We start from the raw sequence: 20,825 nt of genomic DNA, 5'->3' as shown, positions 1-20,825 counted from the left end.
TAACATTATGGTTTAAAAATGCATAATATTAAACTCCATGGGTTCTATAGCTTAAAAATTCTGAATTAAATAGTTACTATATTTGATTCTTGGGCTGAATTAAATACATAATGATCAACAGATGTTCCAAAGAGATTCTCATTCTCTCTCTTTCTCTCTTTCTTTAAGATGGAATTTTGATAGAGTTGGGCTTAAACAAACAAATCCAAGCAAAAGGAATGCTGTATACTAGATTGAGTTGATATAAAGTATAGATATCTCTCTATTAAGGAGAAATATTATTTAATCATTTTCTAGTTGTAGATCACCATAGAGAAGATCACTATAAAGCCACAGCACAACCAAGAAGAAATACAGTTACAATACAAGCCAACTTGTGAAATCTCCACTTCAAATATTAATAAATATAATTATTATATAATAAATATAAAAAATAGCTAATCTCTAAGGTACAACCTGTAAGAAAATCACTTTTTAATTTACTGTCTACCTACAATAGAACTTATTTTTACAGCTCCTTAAAGACATATGATACCTAAAGACACAAAAGATACTAGCTTGTAGTCCTGGCTACTCAGCAGGCTGAGCCAGGAGGATCACTTGAGAGCCTGGGAGTTGGAGGTTGAAGTGACCTATGATCATGCCACTGCACTCTAGTCTGGGCAACAGAATGAGATCTTAGCTCAAAAAAACAAAAAACAAAAAACTAGATGACTTGAAGGCATGTAATCAGAATATTTTTGTTCACATGCCAGTTACAAATCATAGATATACTTATTTTATATATACTGTATATAATGTATTATAAATATTAATACATAAGTAAATATATGTATTTACATTATATATAATAAACACAAGCAAATATCATCCAACAATAAATACCCTTTGACAAAAACTTTTTTTTAAAAGATGAGGGTCTTGCTATATTGCTCAGGCTGGTCTCAAACTCCTGGCTTCAAGCCATCCTCCCACCTTAGCCTCTCAAGTAGCAAGGACTACAGGCATGAACTACTGGGCCCAGCTCAAAAACTTCTTGAGCAAGAAAAATGCACTGACTCAGCAATTTCTAGCAAACAAATATGACTCTAAATATCTGACCTCAAATATCTTCTAAAATAACACATGGTTATAAATAAATACTTGCTAAATATAATTTTCAATACAACATTCTATGTACTGAGTGACACTTATGTTTTGGCCAACGTAAGAACTGTTTACTCAAGATCAGTCCTATTCATTTAGACTGGCCTGAAGGGGGACACACCTGAGCATCTTGAGTTCCAAGGTCAACAGGAGTGATGCAGCAGTGATGTGGGCTTGAAGATGCCATAAAATAAACTAAGAGGGACTTCACGATCAAAGTAGTGCTCTTTCGTTGTAATATTTGGCCAGGAATGACTGACCCCTGGACATAGGAAAGTTCTGCTCAAAGGCTCATGGTCCCCCTTCCAGAGACTGCTTCAGCCTGGAACCCAGTGTGGGCAAATGCGTCACCAACATAAACATCAGAGCAAGGGCGATGTGGCTGGGGGGCAGGTCCCCACAGGCACAGTGAGAGCCGGGTGATGTAAGGGCTGCTGATTTACTTGTTTGCCATCCTCCTGGGAGTCACGGAATACAGATCTCACTGAAGCACTGAAATAATTTTTGCTCTGGAAAGGTTCAAGAAAGGCAATGTAGCATAATAACGATAAGTGATAAGGCCATGGGTGCTTTCAACAAGTCCCATCTTGCATGCCAAGTATGTATGTCTGGAGGTATCTGCTGTTTACAAGGAACCACATATCAAATCTGTTATCACCCATGAGAATTCCCACCATTATCTCACAGTTCCCACAATTATCTCCACCTGATTCATACTCAAGTCATCTTTAGATTCTTGTTCCTCATCCTCTAAGCCATTGTTACAATTGAAAAGCCTATGAACATAAAATCTAAGTTTGTGTGTATTTGCATGGGAAGCCAGAATACAAAAAATTAGGGAATCAGAGGATGTTCCATTAAAATGATTGGGTAATTACTACTTAGTTTCTTTCTAGTAGAAGGATGAATTCCCTAATGATGGGTATTATACGTAATTAGACAAAGCTGTTCACTTTTCAAAATTAATCATCAATCCTATTAATTATGTCTGTATTACACATCCTATTAAATTAGCACACATAATATGAGGCCTTCACACATCAAAAGAGAAGCATTATCATTGCACATTAGTGACTTGATAATTTAGCTGAAAGGAACACAAATACGTGTAATTAGATGACTACTTTGAGTAGGATCACTTCTCATTTCTCTTATGGGAAGAAAAAAGGATACTTCACAAAGGTGAATGCAAGTGAATCTTTTGTTCTTGACCACTAAAGAAAAAGAGGTCACTTAGAGGGGGGGGTTTGAGGTTTTTAGAGATCTATATTTGACTAATAGGGAGAACATTCACCCAGGGAGGAGCCCTGCAGAGGTCTGCACTCTAGCCTGGGGAGAGGCGGTTTGTGCATTTTCACAGTGAGGAGCTACACATGATCCTGAGCTGAGAAAGCCTAAAACAGGAAACAGTGCAAGCACCGGTCCTCAGTGCCCACTGGAAAAACAATCAGGTGCTTTAAGACATCTCACACGATGGTGTGTTTCCACTGTTTTCCTTTGCTATCTCTTTCCTTCACCATCTCTGGATGGTGATGAAGGTCCTGCCACTCAGCCATGGCTGGTGACCACCTTGGCACCCTTGCACAGGCACCAGGCTGACTGCAAGTCAGGATCTCTTTGTTGATAAGAGAACAAGCCCCAAAGCAAACTGGAGAGTCAGACAGGAAATCCTCATATCCCAGTCACGAACTGAACTTGACTTTGTATGCTTGGGCATGGCAGCAAGAAGTAAGAAAGGATGAAGCCCATTCTAACAAGGCCACTTGCAAAGTAAATATGATGCAGACAGAAGGTGTTTAATGACTGTTTCAACAACACATAGGAACCACAAAGATGAATGAGTGAATAAGGCACAGTTTTTGCTCATCAAGTGTTAAGTCTCCCCAACATGTTCCCCTGGAGATATATCATAGGTTGACATGATACAATTGTACATGCATCAATGTTGGGGGGAGGGTAGTTGTGGAAGAAGGGAGATAGAAATAAAATTTTCACTATACAATTATGAGCTTATATGAACCACAATTTGGCAGTGTTTGCAATCTAACTTAAAATCAAAATCACAAATTTGGGCCAAATTGGGCTTTTCCTCCTACACTAAAGGAGAATGTGTAATCTAAATGATGCTGGAATTGGAATAGGAAGTATGAAGGCAAAAAAAAAAAAAAAAAAAAGCAGGGACATAGAACACTATGATTTGCAGGTTTCTTTCCATAATTTTGAACTTGTCAAGCTGATTTTGTGAGACATTATTATCATATGAAAATGAATTTATCAGTTGAGTAATTTACTAATTATAAATTTACCAATTAAGTAGGAAAACACAACAGGAAATCTGGTCTAAGCAAAACAATCAGAATCTTCAACATAGGAGAGGCATGCTGCTAGATATTTTCCTCTGAAGGTAACATGGAAATTCTCAGGCCTCCCAGGCTCTGGTTTCCCAAGTATGATCCAAGTGCCCCTGGTTGACTTATAAACCATTTCTTTTAGTGTTGAAGTTCTGATATGGAAATTTGGTGATACAGGTGGTACTTTCCCCCTGCTCAGCCTGAAATAATAGCCCAGTTAAATCTTTCATTTAGATCTCACCAAAGACAGTGCTATTTTTTGTACGAATTTTGGTCAGCTCTTCAGAAACGTAAGTAGCACTGAATTGGATGTATTCCTTGATACATCTTTGTCTCCATTTAGAAGCTATAAAACTTATGAGTAGTCCAGAGAAGTCAACACAAGCCACTAAAATGTAGGGCTACCACATCCCAGTTTGCTTCAGATGCTCCTGTTCTATTGAATGTTGTCCCATGATAATTTTTAACAGTTCCCCTTTCACTCTCAAAGCATCATGGTTTGAAGAATAAATTATATAGATGGTCACCCTATTAAAAGGAGAAAATCTAGCTTTGAAAATGTAACTTTTATTACTCTTTGTTCATTGAGAAAATCTAGCTGTGTAAACTTTCTAAGAACAGATACTGTTTTAAAAATATCTTTCCATCTCTTATATCCCAACATGCACAATAAAAGGCTCAGAGAAAGAGGCCCCGTCTAGTGGCCAGAGGTCACAAGACAAAGAGAAGGAGCTGTCCTCATGAACTTGAGTTATGGCCACCATTCCGCAGCTTACCTGTGGGAACTGCCACAGAGCTCTGTGGCCAGAGATCTCTCTTTTTTCGCTATGTACCACTCCAAATATATGCAATGACTCCTGCTTAGAAAGCGTGTAGAATCTCTAATAATAAATGCACAATACACAAAATCACCAAAGCTTACATAATTTTTCATTTGCTATCTGATTATGGGCTCACTATTGGGCTGAAATGTGCCACTGTCTATCATTTGACTTTATGAGCTTTACTGGATACAAAAGCAATAAAAGAGAGTGAGAGCCTCGGGAGCAGGGACTGTCCTTCATTAGAGCTGCCAGCTGTCTCAGCCTCGCCTTCTGGGCCCAGGAACAGCATCTGGCTTCTGTCCACAGGACCAGTTTTGGATGTTAGGGGCTAATAATATACATTGGCCCTCTGCTCACAAGATGCATCACCATGGTTCACAGGAAGGAGAGGGCTCTTCTGATACTCGGGCCTCACTCTGTGTGTCTAGGCCATCAACATGGACAACCCATGTGGTTTAAACAGAATCTACCAAGTGCTAGAAGACAGGAACAACTGGGAGACTGAATTAACATCTTCTGTTTCGTTGATCTCAAGGCAGCAGCAAGCTTTACACACTAAGTGTACTCTAACATGAGACACGGTGTTTCCATGTGGGAGAAAAAGACCACTATTGGTAAACAGGGTGGAGAAGGAAGAGTTCTGATACTGAAAATCCTGAACCAGCAAAGCAGCCCCACAGAACAAGACAGTGTTACAACATCATGACATTCTCAGGGAACATTTCTTCATTCTTAATGTGTTTCATCTTGGGAGTGCATCTCCCATACCTTTCCTCTGCTCGATGTTACTACGTTGGGTCTGTGGCATGTCACCCAGAAAAACCAATTCCAAAAATATGAACTGATCTAGGCAAATGGCTATCAATGTAGATTTAGTGGCCACTGGTAGAGATGAAGGATTTTTTTCTTGATCTTACCTATGCAGTAGGGACAACACTGGCCTTTTCTCAAAACTGGTCTTTCACAGGACACGGAAGGGCAAGACTCAGAGTAACAGCTAATTACGCTATCCATGCACACGCAGCTGGTACAAACGTCAGGCTTCCAGGACTCAGCTGCCAGGAATATATCCCCTTCGTCATTTTTGCAGTAACTAGGCACGCTCTCATTATGAGGTGAGGAAGACTGAAGAGGTTCATCTGGAAAAACGAACACACAGGTCAGCAAGGAGGATGCTGCAGGCCACCAACTGCAACACAGCGAGTTTCGCTAAGACTTATAAAAAACACACCCCGTCACTATGGCTTTGGGTGCCTGCTTAAAAAAATGACTCAGTAATAAATCATGAAGTCTGAATCAGGCAGGGTTTTGAATTTTAAAACAAAATAACAAAGACCAAAAAAGACCTTTCACGGAGATTCTGCTAGTTGCTTCTATAACATCCGCCCTACCCTTCTTCTTTAGCTGAACAAAATCCTTGATTTTCTTTGGGGTGGTCTCAGGACTCGGATCACAGTGGGTGTAAGTCAACTGGACAATCCCATTCCTTGCTTCCTAGTCTCCCTTGCAGCTAAGGGTGGCCACGTCACCCAGTTAGAGCTAATGGGACCTAATGACTAATGAAGGCATTGCTGGGAAAGCTTTCACTTTCCTGAAAGACGGCTGGCTATGTTCTACAATACCACCATCCTTCCACATTCTTCCTGCCTCGAATAGGAGTGTGTTGAATACAGCTGTGACATCCCTAACATACCTGTCAGAGAAAGGCCTTGACCTCACTGAGCCATCGAATCATACTAATAAAACATATGCTACAAAACTTCTTGTAATGTATGTAAAATAAACCTCTATTTACTTAAAAATTTTAGCTGGGTTTTTTCTTACTGGCAGCCCTACGCAATCCTAACCAACAAATGCCCCAACAGATTTTCATTGTACCAGAATATCAAAAAACACCTATATGTAACATTCCAATGTTCAAGCAGTCACATTAAGGGTTGGAAGATAAGAAATCTAAGTCACTCGTAAGGATACAACCACAGACAAACCATCTGCAAGTCATCTGTGTCTTTGCTATGTATAGACATAGACCAGAGGGTCCACAGATCAAGTTACAACTTGTGACAGAAAGGAACATCACCAGAAAACCCAGATACTGCCTCTTTGAGCATAGGTACCTACTGAAATTAATGAAAATTGTAACCTCAAGCACAAATCTGATTGAGATATAGGAAAGGAAAACAAGTTAACGTAAGTTAGTTCCTAGTTTGGACACTCAAGAGTCTAGAAATAGCCATGACAGTCCAACCTAGCAAACCTCTGTGATAACTACATTTTCTCAAGCAGCATATGATCAAAAGGGTTCTGCACGTTCCTCTCAGAATCAACTTCATGAACTGCACTTTTCAGCCGTGAAACAGAAATAACTGAGACATGCAGTTACTCCATGATGCGGCAGCTCTAAATGCCACTTTCTCCTTCCACCCACCTCATGAATACACCCTATAGCCAACAAGTTTGATGTGACAAGAAGAGCTTCTTTGGAGACCAAGGCAGTTGCTTCACTGTGGGCCCTGAGGGACAGAGGGACATCAGGGTCATGGAATCGGCCACACCCTCTCCTTTAAACTGCGTGACTGCATCTCCCATGACTAGTCCCAAAGGCAGCAGGCATAAGTCAAAGAATAGCCACTGGTTCCACTGCTTCAAATACGGTCTAGGTCCTGGTTCAGGTAGGATCCCACAGATCCCATCCATATAGGTCAAAGATGGTAAGATGGGATTACTTCCTCAATGACCTTTTTTCTTCTTTCAGAGACTGACCGGTGCCAACTTTTGCTTTGGCTGGAAACAAGGACAACTCACTCTTGTCCACACAAGGCCCTGCAAATCACAAGGTTTCTGTGCGTTACATTAAATCAGATCTTGCAAGCAACGCTCAACCTTGTGTCTAAACATTTAGAAGAGCAAGCAGGGACATCAGCAATGAAGCTATGAAATGGCAGCAGAGATGAACACCCTGGAATCTGGGGCCTTCTTCCTGAGGCCTGGAAAGACCCAGAGGACACAGGAGGTGCCGGGAGTGGTAGAGTCAGGGCTAGAGCTGAGGCAGAGGCAGAGCTGTGGGTCTCCTTCCACCAGGCAGGGGCCTCGAACCTCCCGGATCACCTGGAATCTTAACCTCGGTGTCTTCCTTCTTTGGGCCTCTCCTCCCATTTTCCCTGCCCTACACCCTTTCTTTATATTTCTGTTTCCAAACATTTACTCCTCTATTTTATCTTTATTAGTGGTTTTGCTGGTGTTCATTTACTCTTTTTATTTATTTCCTACCTCCCTCGTCTATGCTATGCTCTTTTTCAACTCTAGAAAATAAAGAAAGGAAAAATTCAAAAGGTACAGGAAGAAACTAGCGCTATTTTGCCCGCTCCCTTTTGCACTCTGGTGGAGCAGCTTCCGCCGCAGGAATGCTCGCTTCCGTCACTAACCCATTTCCTCACCAGACCTCACTTTAAACCAGGCCGGAGAGAGGGAAGGACGAAGCATCCCAGAGACAGAATTACCATGAGGGATGCAACCTGCCCGAAGCTGTTATTCTATTGCACATATATAGTATTCTTAGACCATTTTAGAATACAAGTATCCTAAGATGAGAGATGGCATTTTTCTAGATGTGTAATACACCATTTATCAATGCTACTGTTGAAATTTCCTGTGAGGAAACTGATGTTTTGGGTTTTAAGACATTTTATCTTTTTATGACTGGAATACAGCTATGAATGCGAAAGGCCAGAAATATCCATTATGTGGTAGGTGGCTAATTTTAAAAGACAGATTCCAGATATACTCTTATTCACAGATGTGAGAATAATCTTCAGAATGCTGATACATAAAATAGAAAGTCCTAGGCCAGGCGCAGTGGCTCATGCCTGTAATCCTAGCACTCTGGGAGGCTGAGGCGGGTGGATCGTTTGAGATCAGGAGTTCGAGACCAGCCTGAGCAAGAGAGAGACCCCGAGACCCCGTCTCTACTAAAAATAGAAAGAAACTATCTGGCCAACTAAAAATATATATAGAAAAAAATTAGCTGGGCATGGTGGCGCATGCCTGTAGTCCCAGCTACCCGGGAGGCTGGGGCAGTAGGATCGCTTAAGCCCAGGAGTTTGAGGTTGCTGTGAGCTAGGCTGACGCCACGGCACTCACTCTAGCCCGGGCAACAGAGCGAGACTCTGTCTCAAAAAAAAAAAGAAAGAAAGAAAAAAAGAAAAACAAAGTCCTAATGTTTAAGATGAAGGCTACCACTGAAGTATCTCTCAAGTTACAGGTAAAGAAAAAAACAAGCCACCCAGAGCCAGGTACACAAGGGGGCGCCTATTCCTCAGAAAGATGGAAAGGGACTTTGGAATGTCACTGTCACTGCCTGGCTCCGTGGCGAGAACCCGCAGTCCTCTGCACACACAGCAGTTCCAGCTCCACGTCGCTCTCCTTCTCGGTACGGGCTGAGCCTCTGAGCCCAGTCAGGTGCGCCGTCAGTGACTCTGGGCCTCCCTGATCAACCTGGGTTCATCGCTCCGATCCTAGCACAAACGGCACGAGGGGCACTTGCTGCTTTAGCTTCCTGGGTCACATGTGCTCTTAAATCCTCCCTTCCAAGGCACTCAACTTACTTTATCAATATTTACTTAATGCAGGATATTGGATCGTTTGGCTCTTCTGTCCACAGGACAGGAATCGTGTCTGTTTTCATTAACCTTGGGGTCTTCAGGGCTCAGTTCAGGCATTCCATAAGCATTTGTAAAATGAATATCTAAATGGATGTAAATTCATCATCACCAATGAAGAGACCACTCAGTGGTTTCCACCAGGAGGATATAAACAGAGTCATGGCTATATATTAACACGAAAGCGGCAGCAGAGTTTGGATCTGTGTAAAATAACGGCAGTGGTAACACAGTGGGGAACAGGTCACGCGTACCCTAAAAAGGTAACACACGTGAACTATTTCTTATACTAGAAAAGATGCTGCTACCTTAGCTACAGTCCATGATGACAACAGCAAATAATGTGTCTGTCCCTATAAGTTTATCTGGTACAGATTGAAAAACACTACTATAATAACATGAACCCATGGAAAATTTAGACATGACTATGCTGGATATAACAACAGAACAACAGATTCTGGCCGGCTGACTAGATAACCCAATGCATAAAAAAAGAAATAAAATACAAGAGTTCATGTTTTACTGAGCAGAAATGCTCTAAAAATATATGCTTAGAAAATAAATGGTTATTGATTTAAAGTTGAAAAAATGAGAATAAGCAACAATATAAAACTACTTCTGTCAACTTCATAATTTTATATTTCAAATTAAATAAATCTTTCGAAAAAGTCATATTCTAGTGCTAATGAGAAGTACTACTGTAGTTATAAGTAGTAATATATTTAAAATCTTGACAGATTTTCATTATAACGTATTTGTTTCATGACTGTAAATTTACCTGCTAAGGTCACAGTATCTGAGAAATAAAAAGAAGAAAATACTCCTTATACATGTGCAGTGCTAGTCACCTAATACTTTTGTGTCTTAACATCTTAATCATTACAGGTTTGAGGGGGTGGCATTGTGCATATTGCAAAGTATCTTCACTACCCTTACATTTTTCAAAGAATTTTACTTAATTATTGTTTATTAATAACTGTTCTTCACATTTGTTAAAGACAAAGATGACTTTTCCCATTAGCAAAATCATTTGGCTAATTTGCTGCAGTGGGACTGTCTCTACTCAGGTATATTCCTTGAGTCTGAGATGCAGCGTTAAGGGGAAAAATGGCAGAAAGAAACTGTCTGCTTTTTTTCCCAAAGTCATCTCAGGTACAAGGCATATTGATTGCAAAAATATGTGGTCGGGAGAAAGGAATGGATTTAGGAAGCAGGCTGACAGATGTCCTGGTGGGAACTGGGTTTGGCACGATGCCACCTGGGGCTCACCCTGACCTGCGGACCCTGCAGGACAACACCCAGAGCTGCGTCCTTCCCCGCCAAGCACACGTGAGGCACAGTACTGGTTACCTGGACACTGTGGGCAGCAGGAGTCCTGGGTGCGCGATGGGTTCTGGCAGAGCAGTGGGGGGCACACCTCAGTCTCGCACAGCACCCGTCCGCCGTGGCAGGTGCACTGAGTACAGGAGTCAATGTTCCACGTTTCTCCTTCCACAAAGTACTCTCCACCAGGGGCGTGGCAAATGGAGGGAGTGCTGAGCTCTGGCTTCTGCACCACAAAGTCATCTGGGGAATGACACAAAATCAAAACGCAAGACATTATTCATCTGCAGTCTTTCCGACTCTTGAAGAACCTGGGGCTGTTTGCCTTAAGGGGGAGAAAAGATGAACTGGTCAAACAGTATCTCACTCTATTCTTATCAAGAGAACGATGAAGAAAAGAAAATATTCTCTGCACAGAAATAGAAGGTGATGGCAAAAGAGCTAATCTCAGGAAGTGAGAGTCTGTCAATAGTAATGAGAGAATTCAGTCAGAGAATTAAATTACAGGGTGGGACTCCCACTCTAAAGAAAGAGAACAGGGGCCTCTTTGGGCATCTCTGTGACTCTGTAGGAATTGTCTGAAATAAAGATCTCTCATTTCCCGAATGCTTGCTATGGCCCAATTATTTCCCTGCTACGCACTTTCCCTGTGTTATTTCATTTATTCCTTACACATTGACCTAGACAGGTAGGTACTATTATCCTGTTTTACATATGCGGAAACTCCGAGTATTAAAATGAGGGCTCAGTGTATTAAAAGCAGACAAGGGATCGTGGAACCCAAGTCTATGTAGTTTGGATCACGGATAAGCCTCCAGATTAAATAAAGCTTCTAAATGATCGATGCCCTACGTGTTTCATTGTTCCTGGGATCCTGAGTACTTTTAGGTCTGCGAACACGCCCTGCTGTCAAGCAGGCCACACCCCAACCTAAGCCAGCTGCCAGCAACTGAAGCAGGAACGCTCCTGCGGAATCAACAGTCTGCAAGCCCTCACCTAAGACTAAACATTTGTTTGGCGATAGCATCATCTAGAGAGGTAAATGCTGTGAGGCTGATGATAACTATGAGTTCTTTTCCCAGAGGAGAGAGGTGGTTTTGGTCTCTTGGTGAGATGGTACTGATAGAAAGGCAACTTAATGTTGAAAATGTCTGGAGAGGTACTGGGAGTTGCCCTGAAGTTGTGCTGGCAGATGAGAAGTATGAAGACATTAACCATATTCCTGTAATCCAAATACAACAAGCACTTCAAGAAGGTGTTGACAGTGTTGAATCCCGCAGAGAAATAGCCTGGAAATGTCACGGCTAGCTCATGCCTGGCGCCCAGTGGAAGTCACGCCCCGGGAGAACTACACTATCACATGCGGAGATGCTCAGAGCCGAAATCTCCTGAGAGTGAACCGGGCTATTACTACTGAAGTGGTGGTCAGCATGACAGTCAAAAAGGTACCCCAGTTAAGGGGGCAACTTGCAATATAGCTTTATCTCAAGGGAATTAGTAAAGACTGTAACTTGGACTAAGTGGCCATACCACAAAAAACTGACATCAGGCAATACTTAACATTCATAAGCAACTGTACCAAACTTTCCAGTTTAAGAACAGCTAAAACGAAGGTAATTCGAATGAAAACTGAGCTGGAACAAGATGATAAAAGTGCATTTCTTGTGGTTTGCAGAGAAAGAAAAAGTTGTTCCAAAGAGCATCGATAAACTAATGTTGGAAAACATCTGCCTTACTGCTTTCAAAAGGGCTTAGAGAGGACTGAGGATTACTGCCCTGACATGCAGGGAGGTAGTCAGGAGAGAGAGGATGTGCATCCGCAGTTGTCCTTTCCTGCTAATCCTTTACCACACTATGCTCCTTCAAGGCAAAACACAAGAAGGGACGAAGGGACGGAGGCAAAAGAAAATGTGAAAGGAAGAGGGTGAGAAAGAGAGGAAAAAAAACCTGAGAGACAATATCACTTGGTACAATCTATTAGAAGAGTTCAGGAGCTGCTCACTTAGCCCAGGAAGAAAAACAGCTGGGTCCTGAATGCAAGAGAGGAGAAAATATTCTTTAAAGTAGGAGTCCATGAATGCAACAGCTCTGGGGGCTCTAGTCAAAAGAATCCTCATGTGGCAATCTACTAAAGATTTTTTGGGAAAAAAATACCTCTGCACGTCCATGTATATAAATGTGCTTTTATACATGTATATCCAGATATTCACATACCTATCATAGTATGTCAACAACTTCATGTGTATTTATGTAAGAACTTTCCATAAATCTGTAATAGAGAAAAATATTTCTGGTTCTACTGACTTTCAGTTTTTTGGTCAGTTAATACCTGTTCATACTCATGTCTTTGCATTTCCACCAGTCTGACTCTTAGACTTCTTCCCTGAGGACATGTTTAGCAGAGACCCAGGGGCAAATTCACACTCTACACACTCACACCTATAATTAAAGCATGGCTCTTTTTGGGAACAAATGACTTTTCCCCTCTTCAAAGAGTCAACAGAGTTTTATCGTTAAATTATTCATTTACCTTCTGATGCTGTGGACTCTAGTGGTGTTTCACATTTAACTAGCAAAACATGTAGAAAAGGAAAGAGTTTTGACACAGAGCGCATCTAACTGAACTATGGGGAAACAAAATACAAGTCATCTCTTCTGCATTGTAATCTGGTCCTCGACAGGGGTATGGGAGCTGTCTGTCACTTTGATACTGTAGTTATTGAGATGTGCAGGATCTCAGAGCTCAAAGGGACTTCAGGTGTCCCTCCCTCCCATCTCCTGCCACGGCAGACAAGGCCAGCTTCCCTCCCAGGATAGTTTTGCCTTGTTGCCAAAGGACCAGGCCTCAGGCTCCTGACTACACCCTTTGCATAGGCAGACTCATCCACAGGGAGGTAGAGGATTGGGATTGAGCAGAGGAAAAACAATCAGGACTTCAAAATCTGACAGTTCACTTAATCTTTAAAAGAAATCTGATGCAAGACTCCAGAGACTTCATTTCTCCCTGGCTTTCTGGCTGACGTACTATTTTACTTTGGGTAAGGGAGTTAATTTTTCTGTGTCTGTTTTCCAAATGAAAAACTGTCTATTTTTCCCTAACTCAAAGTGGCCTGCAAAGAGGGAGAAATAATAGATATAAAACTGTGTTGAGCTCTTTGGATAAAAGGCACCAGATGAGGTATTACGGTAATACTTACTGTTATTGACAACTGTAATTCACACCCCCATGAATTACAAATCTGTTCTGTTCTACTAGTAACTTATCTTGATTACCACTATTATGATTTTAAATGTTTGGATGTGTGGTCACTCTAAATTGCTCCATTTGGCAAGAGTGCCACATATCCATTAATTTAAAAAAGAGCAACAGCCACAGACTTCAATAATTCTCTTCCTCTCAAATATTACTTTATGCCTGATAAGCTTTTATGGAATAAAACTAGCACCAATCCCCTCAAATTTACTAACACAGTCAGCCTTAATATGCTATCAGTAAAATGGAGAGCTGGAATGAAAGTCCATAACCCACAAGTCTTTACAAAAACGTCGTTCAAAGACCAATATAATTGAGGAAACCATTCAAAAATAAGGAGAATCGTTTCTAGAGCTTTAGGATTTTCTCTGGTCTTTGGCTCATCATTTACAGTGCTCGGCTGATTTTGTGGCTGAAAAGTGTTCCAGGGCTCGTCCCCTGCGTCCTCCCCAGAGTTACAGGTGTGTCTAAGGCCCTGCAAGGCAGAAGTCATTTGCTTACGGAGCACACGGATGGCGGCCAGCTTTTACCTGCACATGACGGGCAGCACTGTCCAGGATGAATGGTAGGGTTGCCACAGGCAGGCACCGGGCAGGTGATCAGGGCACACATTTCCCGTCCATTGTGACAGTAGCATTCCCGGCACCCATCATGCCAGCTCTCCTCATTTTTATGATGATGGCCATCCATGGACAGACAAGTGCCTGACAGCACGGGTGGCCCGGCTGAAGCAGGGACCTCTGGACAGACAGAAGGCAGCCTGGTAAAGAAGCAGCTACTGCACAGGAGAAACAGCCTGCAGCGTCCTGATGCGGACTGGAACCCAGCCACCAAAAAGTACGTCTACGTAGGGCAGTTAGTGACGTGGGAAATGTCCACGAAAAGAATTCAAGTCAATATGCTCTCAATTTTGAAAAAAAAAAGAGGAAAAAACTTGCAAATACTTTCTCTCCTACTGGTGAGACAATAGCTGATTTTTTTTCACTCCTTCCACTCTTTCTAATATTTTATACAATAAACAAGCATTGATTATTTTAAAGGGATATTACACATACGTTTAATACATGCAGAATAATTACTCTGGAAGCTTCTTTCAATGGGGAAATTCTGGGCCTCTTGAAACTAATAGATTTTTGTTCAGCAGAACAATTCAAACAGTTACTACATTTTTGTTTACTCTGACCCCTTAAACACACCATTAAGGTGATAACTGTCCAACTTTGAAACATCATAGAACAAAATTTAGGAATCTTTCATTGCTTAATCTGTGGATCATATTGACAAGTACAACGCACTGGGGCAGGCGGTGGGGCTGGAGCTGGGGAAGGGCAGCAATGGCAGCTGGACCGCCTGCTCAGTGGCTTCGGGAATGTCCCAGCTGAGCAGGAAGTTTCAGGCAGCAGGGATACCCGAATTTGTCCTTATATACAGCTATAGGCTGGCATGTGCTTATTCAGCCAAAGTCTAAATTCTCACGTAAAACTTTTACCAGGAAACGCAAGAGCAGACGTTTTAGCCATACCCACCCTTAGGAGCTTTGAAATGGGAAGCTTTATTGTATCAACTGTATCAATCCCAGTCCTGAACAGAGGGAGGCTCTACGGAGGTCAAGATAATTGTGCTTCAGGCTAAAGTTCCTGAGATAAGTAAAGGGAAGAGCTAAGAAGTGATTAATTTGGTCAGTGCACTTGTCCCCCATATGCTTACTTTAAATTCTGTTCTGAGCTTCTATTCCATTAAGATGAAAGGAAAAGGGAGTCTTAGGGGACAGTGCCACACAGAGAGTGACATTTGTGTCAGAGTAGGCAGCAATCACTTAAACCGTTTGATTTACACAATGTCCTTCTGCTCTTTGTTCTGGTGCCCCTGGCTGCTTTGAGGGGGAGGGGCCACGTGTTCACACTTACCTCTGCACTTGCAGATAAGACAGCCGTGACTGTCCTGCTGGAAACCCAAGGGGCAGATTTTACTGCATGGGAGCTCTGGACATTTCTTACAGCGACAGATGTCACAGCCGTGCTTATTCTTCCTGGGTAATTAAAATTTTGTCAGAGGTCAGAAAATCAAAAAGTCTCAAATGATGCCCAATCGCTCAGACCAAGGGTCAATAAAGTGATATTGCTATTAAGCAGAATGACTTGACTTCTGCTCTCAAAGACTCCCGCAGTGAGGCGTAATTAGCTCCCGGCAGCCATGACTGCCACCCACCTGTGACCAAGGCTGAGAATTGCCCAAGCACTTAACGTGCTTCTGGGATGTGGCTGTCGGAATCCCAATGACATCACTGTTGATTTAATTAGGAAGAGTGGAGTACCACAATATAAAAAGATGAACATGCAACCCCACGAATAGGAAGTGGAAGGAAATATTGTCGGTCAATGCTGGAGACTAGCATCAGGGGCGACAGTCCTTTGGTTAGGGCTACAGCTTCCTTCACATGACCACGTTCTCCGAGAAATTCTAGACATCAGCAAAAGTTTTAATGAGATACCTACTGAAACTTACAGAAGACAGAAGGAGAACTTAAGGACCCATAGACCTGGGAAGGATGTTGATAACCAAGAAAAGCCTATAGTCAACGTCCAGTAATTACATCATTTGGTCTAGTTAGAAAAGAGTATCAGCTTTAAAATTCTTCATGCAAAAAGGCTAAACTTTTTTCCTTTAATAAGCTGGAGTGCCTAAATTTTCTGCCAATCAGAAAGATGATATTAAGTAAATAAATATGTGTTTATAAAAAACATCACAGTAGTTTAAGGGGAGATGTTCTGGACAAAAAATTCTTATCCCAAATACCTTATTTTCTCTACAAGGAGAACGACACTGCCTGTTACCAAAGGAGCTCACCCACCCGCCCTTCCCTTCACTAGCAGCAGGGTGGGACTGAGGACTCTTCCGGCTCAGCATCTCCTGCAGGGGCTCCGCCCTGGCTGGCTTCCTGGGTCTCAGAGAAGTTACTCTATTTCTCTTCATGGTTCATGACACTAACTGCCAACGTGGTGTTCAACTAAAAAAATAAAAAAAATCTTGTTCTTTTTCATCTTGGACAAATGAAGCGGTTCTAAAAGAAGACAGCCCTGTGGGAAACCCTTGACAAGTGACGACTGCCCAAGTGACAATTACACCACATTTTGCTACATGAAATGAGAACTGTACACTAGAGTCTACTTTATTTCAACATAATGAGAACAATAAATTAATTATTCACACTCATGTCACATATTGTGTCATTTTTAAGATCTACCAAGGCTATGACTGATTTGTTTGCCCATTTGTTTGTTTCCATCTGTCTGCCCATCCAACCATTCCTTCTGTAGGCATTTGCTGCATAAAGTAATGGTCATCCAAGGGGCACCAACAACCGCCTCCATCCTGACACTCCCATAAGGTGTCCAGCCAAGATTTCTTTATTGGAGGCTGTCCTTAAAACACAGTACAATACTCAGTTGTTCGTGGTGGTCAACTGGGTCCTCCCTGAATGTGCCTACTGACAGTAATACAAAGTGAAATCTATACTCCTCTAAGAAATGTCTCTCCAAGATGAGGGCTGGATTTGAATGCTGTAGCAAGCAGTTGTGGCTATACTACTGTGATAATTGTACTTCATTTTACATCAGAAGTTAAGCTAAGAAATGATAATACTTTTATTGGTATCATATTCATATTTTAGGAGTAAGAGCAATGATGATTTGTTTGTGGAATTTTTAAGAATAATGTTCCCAAATTAATCATCCAATTAAAATTAGAATTAAGACCACACCCAAAACTAGAATTTTCAAAAGCAAGAATAAAAATGATGACTGAAAGAAGATGGGCAAGAGATGATGAATCTTAGTCCCTTATAATTCCTAGCACTACGCAAATATAGCCAATTGGAAAGATAGAAAGATGGAAATGGAACAGAGAAAAGAAAAGAATGATAAAGCAAGATTCTGAAAGGTGATTTTTTTTTAAGGGGCCAACTTGATATAAGGGCAGAAATAGATGCTAATATAGACACTAAAGAAGTGAATGTGTGAAATGTCTATTTCCCCTGGAATAATATAGATTTTCACGGGTTTCACTCAATAAAGAATATTTAAAAATATAAGTCATGGTCTTTATCTCCAAGAAAATTCATAAAATCTACTGCTACATAAAGAAAAAATATAAATGCCGACTAGCTCCAAGATAAGACATCTAGGCTTGGCAGGTAAGGATGCTGTCTGTATTGCAAATGAGTGGCTGTCTTAAAGAATTGCTTAAATAAATGATCACAAAATAGTTCCTGGGACAGTTGTGAAAAGCTGTAGCACATATAACACTAGGACCTCATGACAATACCATCCCTCAGGCCCTCTGGCAGTGCCTAAAGGACCCTGCTATGGAGAAGTCTCACGTAACAGGCACAAAGGGTGTGTCTGGCCCATCTCCATAAAAAAATGAGAATAAAATTTGATTCTTATCTTTGGAGAAACAATCCTTTCCCTGCCTTCTGAATCGCCTAACAAAACAAGTACAGATATTCTGGACTCGGTGAATCGTTGATTCGTTCACAAACACACAACGGCTAACAAAAAGGGTATGAATGTTTCACTGAATTACACTTAAAAAAAAAAATAGATTTTCTGGGTTAGGAAATACGTACAGGTATCCGAGTGGACAGTACTTGTCACAGATTATGGGTCTGCACCTCTTGGGCCGTGGGCGGCACTGGCAGATCTCACAGTTGTGGGCATCAGTTAGGAAACCGAAGGGACACTCCAAGGCGCAGCCTCGCTTAAGGCCCGAGCACAGCTCCTCCCCTGTGAAGACACACAGACGGCATGTTTCTTCCAAAGGTGAACAGACCAGAACACAACGATGCTTCAATACCGTCCCCAGATCCTCCAGTCTTCTGCAGATTTACATTTCTCAGCTCTACCACAGTATTAGTCATAGTTAAAATCTACCGATCGTGCTCTTTCATGGTTATCTTAACATGACTCCATGTGTGGTAGTAATATACAAAATAAAGTCCAACTTTGAAAAAAATGAATTTCTGAAGCATAATTGAATCTGGTAGGTTTTGGGTGAAGAGTAGGCTGGTAACTACTAATCATTAATGACTGAGAGCATTTGTTCATGAACTTTTATTAGTCACCTCCAACCACTGGTGACCATTTACGTTAAAATGTGAGAAACACTCCAAATTTCATTATATATTTTATTTCTATTGCATACCCATGATTAATGCATGTTCTTAAATGTTCATATAATATTTACTCTTATGGGTGTTAGATGGCATCATATAATATTTTACATTGTATGCAGCATAAAAGATTTCTTATCCTTCCTTAAAAAAAAAGTACATCACTTGCAACATGATAGAAAGTAAAATACTCAGTGCTACATTTAGACATTTTTTTCTCTACGTGCTGACAAATATCCAGGAATTTGGATATGCTAAGTTAATTGACTAAAAATGCATGTGTTGGAGAAATATTCATATTAATGTTTACCTAAACACTATTTGAAATGTTCAAACTGTCCCCTGTTAGCAGAATCTGGAGAGATGTTTAACTGTCTTCTGCTAGCCAGTGACAATATTATTTTACAAGGGAAAAAAAAAAAAGGAAAGTAGCAATGGTGACAGGCAAAAGAAATTACTACAGATATTAGATTACTATAAGTCTTCTAAAATGACTTTAAAAGGTGACAAAAGGATTACCAGAGGAAAAAAGGAATAAAAATGGTAAGGTAAGAAAAGCACGCTTAGTGACATAAATAAAGCCAACCGTCTGAATTAAATGCAGAATTTAAAAGATAATCACATTTAAAGATAGGAACTTGATATGGGGATGGCAAAAGTAAGGCACTGTTTGAATACTGTTCTGCAGGGACTGGGAAGATGGGAAGCAGAGAATATGGCTGGAATGATAAATGGATTTTTATTTTATCTGGACATCCTTTAAGCACAAATATTGTAATAACGTGCAAGTCACTAGGAAAAACAGAACACATTCGTCCTCTCCACACACAAATCTTATAATCTAAAATTAAACCTTAACTGCAATTAACAGGTGAAATGTGTTCATGTTTAACATAAATATTTTAAGATAGCATCTTTTGTGAATCTTAGTTGGCAATACTTGCATATTTAATTTGCTATCTTTTAAAAAGGAAAATGTGATTTATGGTATAATTTTCTACTTTGCCATTATCATAAACCTTTCATTACACATATTTAATATAACCTCATGGATCTGTAGCAAACTGTGAAGCAACCAATTACTAATTTGCATCCTTAAAAGAGAAATTCTAAATGGCTCATTTAAAAATTTGTAATTATATGACTGAAAAGGTCATTTTTCCTCTCCCCTTACTAAGGGGATGATGGAGGAAGGAGAAGACTCTCAGAGCCACATTAGTTTTTCTGACACAAAGCTCTAAGTTGTGAACTATTTTTCTATCACAAGAATTTTTAGATCATGACACCAAATGGATTATGATGGGAAATAAATTAAAAACATTCTCAGAACTTCCCAGAGTGAGCATCCCTGGTGATTAAATTCCTTGAAACTTTAGAGTTTGAGCACCTTTGTGCCTTTTATTTTTTCTGGTCTGGTTAAAAAAAAACAAAAACAAAAACAACAGTTTTTCTACCCTTAAAGAAAGAGGTTGTATCTTTATTCAAATTTAAGCAATTTAATAAAAACTAAATTACATCTTTAACCTACCTCTGCTTTGCAATGGAAGGGAATTTCAAACAAAGGCTGGTATGTTTAAACAGAAACACAGAACATGCATTAGAAGGCAGACTGGCTGTGCCACTGGGGAGTGGGATGCTCTAGTGCTTCCCTGACTTGGGACCACTCTCCCATGCTGTGGTCTGGCTTATTTCAATTCTGCTCCTCAACAGAAAGGAGCTCTAGAGCCGAGCCCTGTTTCCTTTATGTACACAGCATAGGGACTATCAGGACATTTAGTACGGAGTTCAATAAATATCTGCTAAATGAATGCATCAATCAATGCCCTTGCTACTTACGCTTTCACTCTCATCAAGACTGCCATATTAACAGAGAAATGATAGCATGAAAAAACTTACTCTGATAGTACTGAAAACTTTCCAATATACTGGTACTTGCTAAACATCTCAAAATGCCATCTTCTAGTTCAGAAATAGAGAACACTAAAGATTAGAAGGCAGTCCTATATCCACATATATTAATTTTAGACTTTTCCTAAGAGAAATGTGTATCATCAAGGCAAATATTTCAATCAAGAGCAGAACAGAGATTAGAAAAACAGT

The 20,825-nt window shown here is 40.8% G+C and overlaps 1 protein-coding gene across 4 annotated transcripts in view; it reads right to left on the bottom strand.

Annotated features, from left to right (window-relative positions):
• CRIM1 (cysteine rich transmembrane BMP regulator 1) overlaps positions 1 to 20,825 on the bottom strand; it is a 188,463-nt gene that overhangs the window by 19,606 nt on the left and 148,032 nt on the right. For 3 of the 4 annotated variants that reach the window (XM_045549370.1, XM_045549373.1, XM_045549371.1), the window contains 5 exons: positions 18,183 to 18,339; positions 15,463 to 15,584; positions 14,086 to 14,295; positions 10,330 to 10,545; positions 5,239 to 5,460 (listed from right to left, as the gene is read on the bottom strand). In XM_045549370.1, the coding sequence (XP_045405326.1) occupies positions 5,239 to 5,460; positions 10,330 to 10,545; positions 14,086 to 14,295; positions 15,463 to 15,584; positions 18,183 to 18,339 (927 nt within the window). The remainder of the gene's footprint in view (positions 1 to 5,238; positions 5,461 to 10,329; positions 10,546 to 14,085; positions 14,296 to 15,462; positions 15,585 to 18,182; positions 18,340 to 20,825) is intronic. The other variant, XM_045549372.1, reaches the window with a different exon arrangement.

Source organism: Lemur catta, chromosome 4 (assembly GCF_020740605.2).
Source record: "Lemur catta isolate mLemCat1 chromosome 4, mLemCat1.pri, whole genome shotgun sequence".
Classification (NCBI taxonomy): domain Eukaryota; kingdom Metazoa; phylum Chordata; class Mammalia; order Primates; family Lemuridae; genus Lemur; species Lemur catta.
The sequence above is the reverse complement of the archived record's forward strand: the minus strand, read 5'-3'. Positions and strand labels throughout refer to the sequence as shown.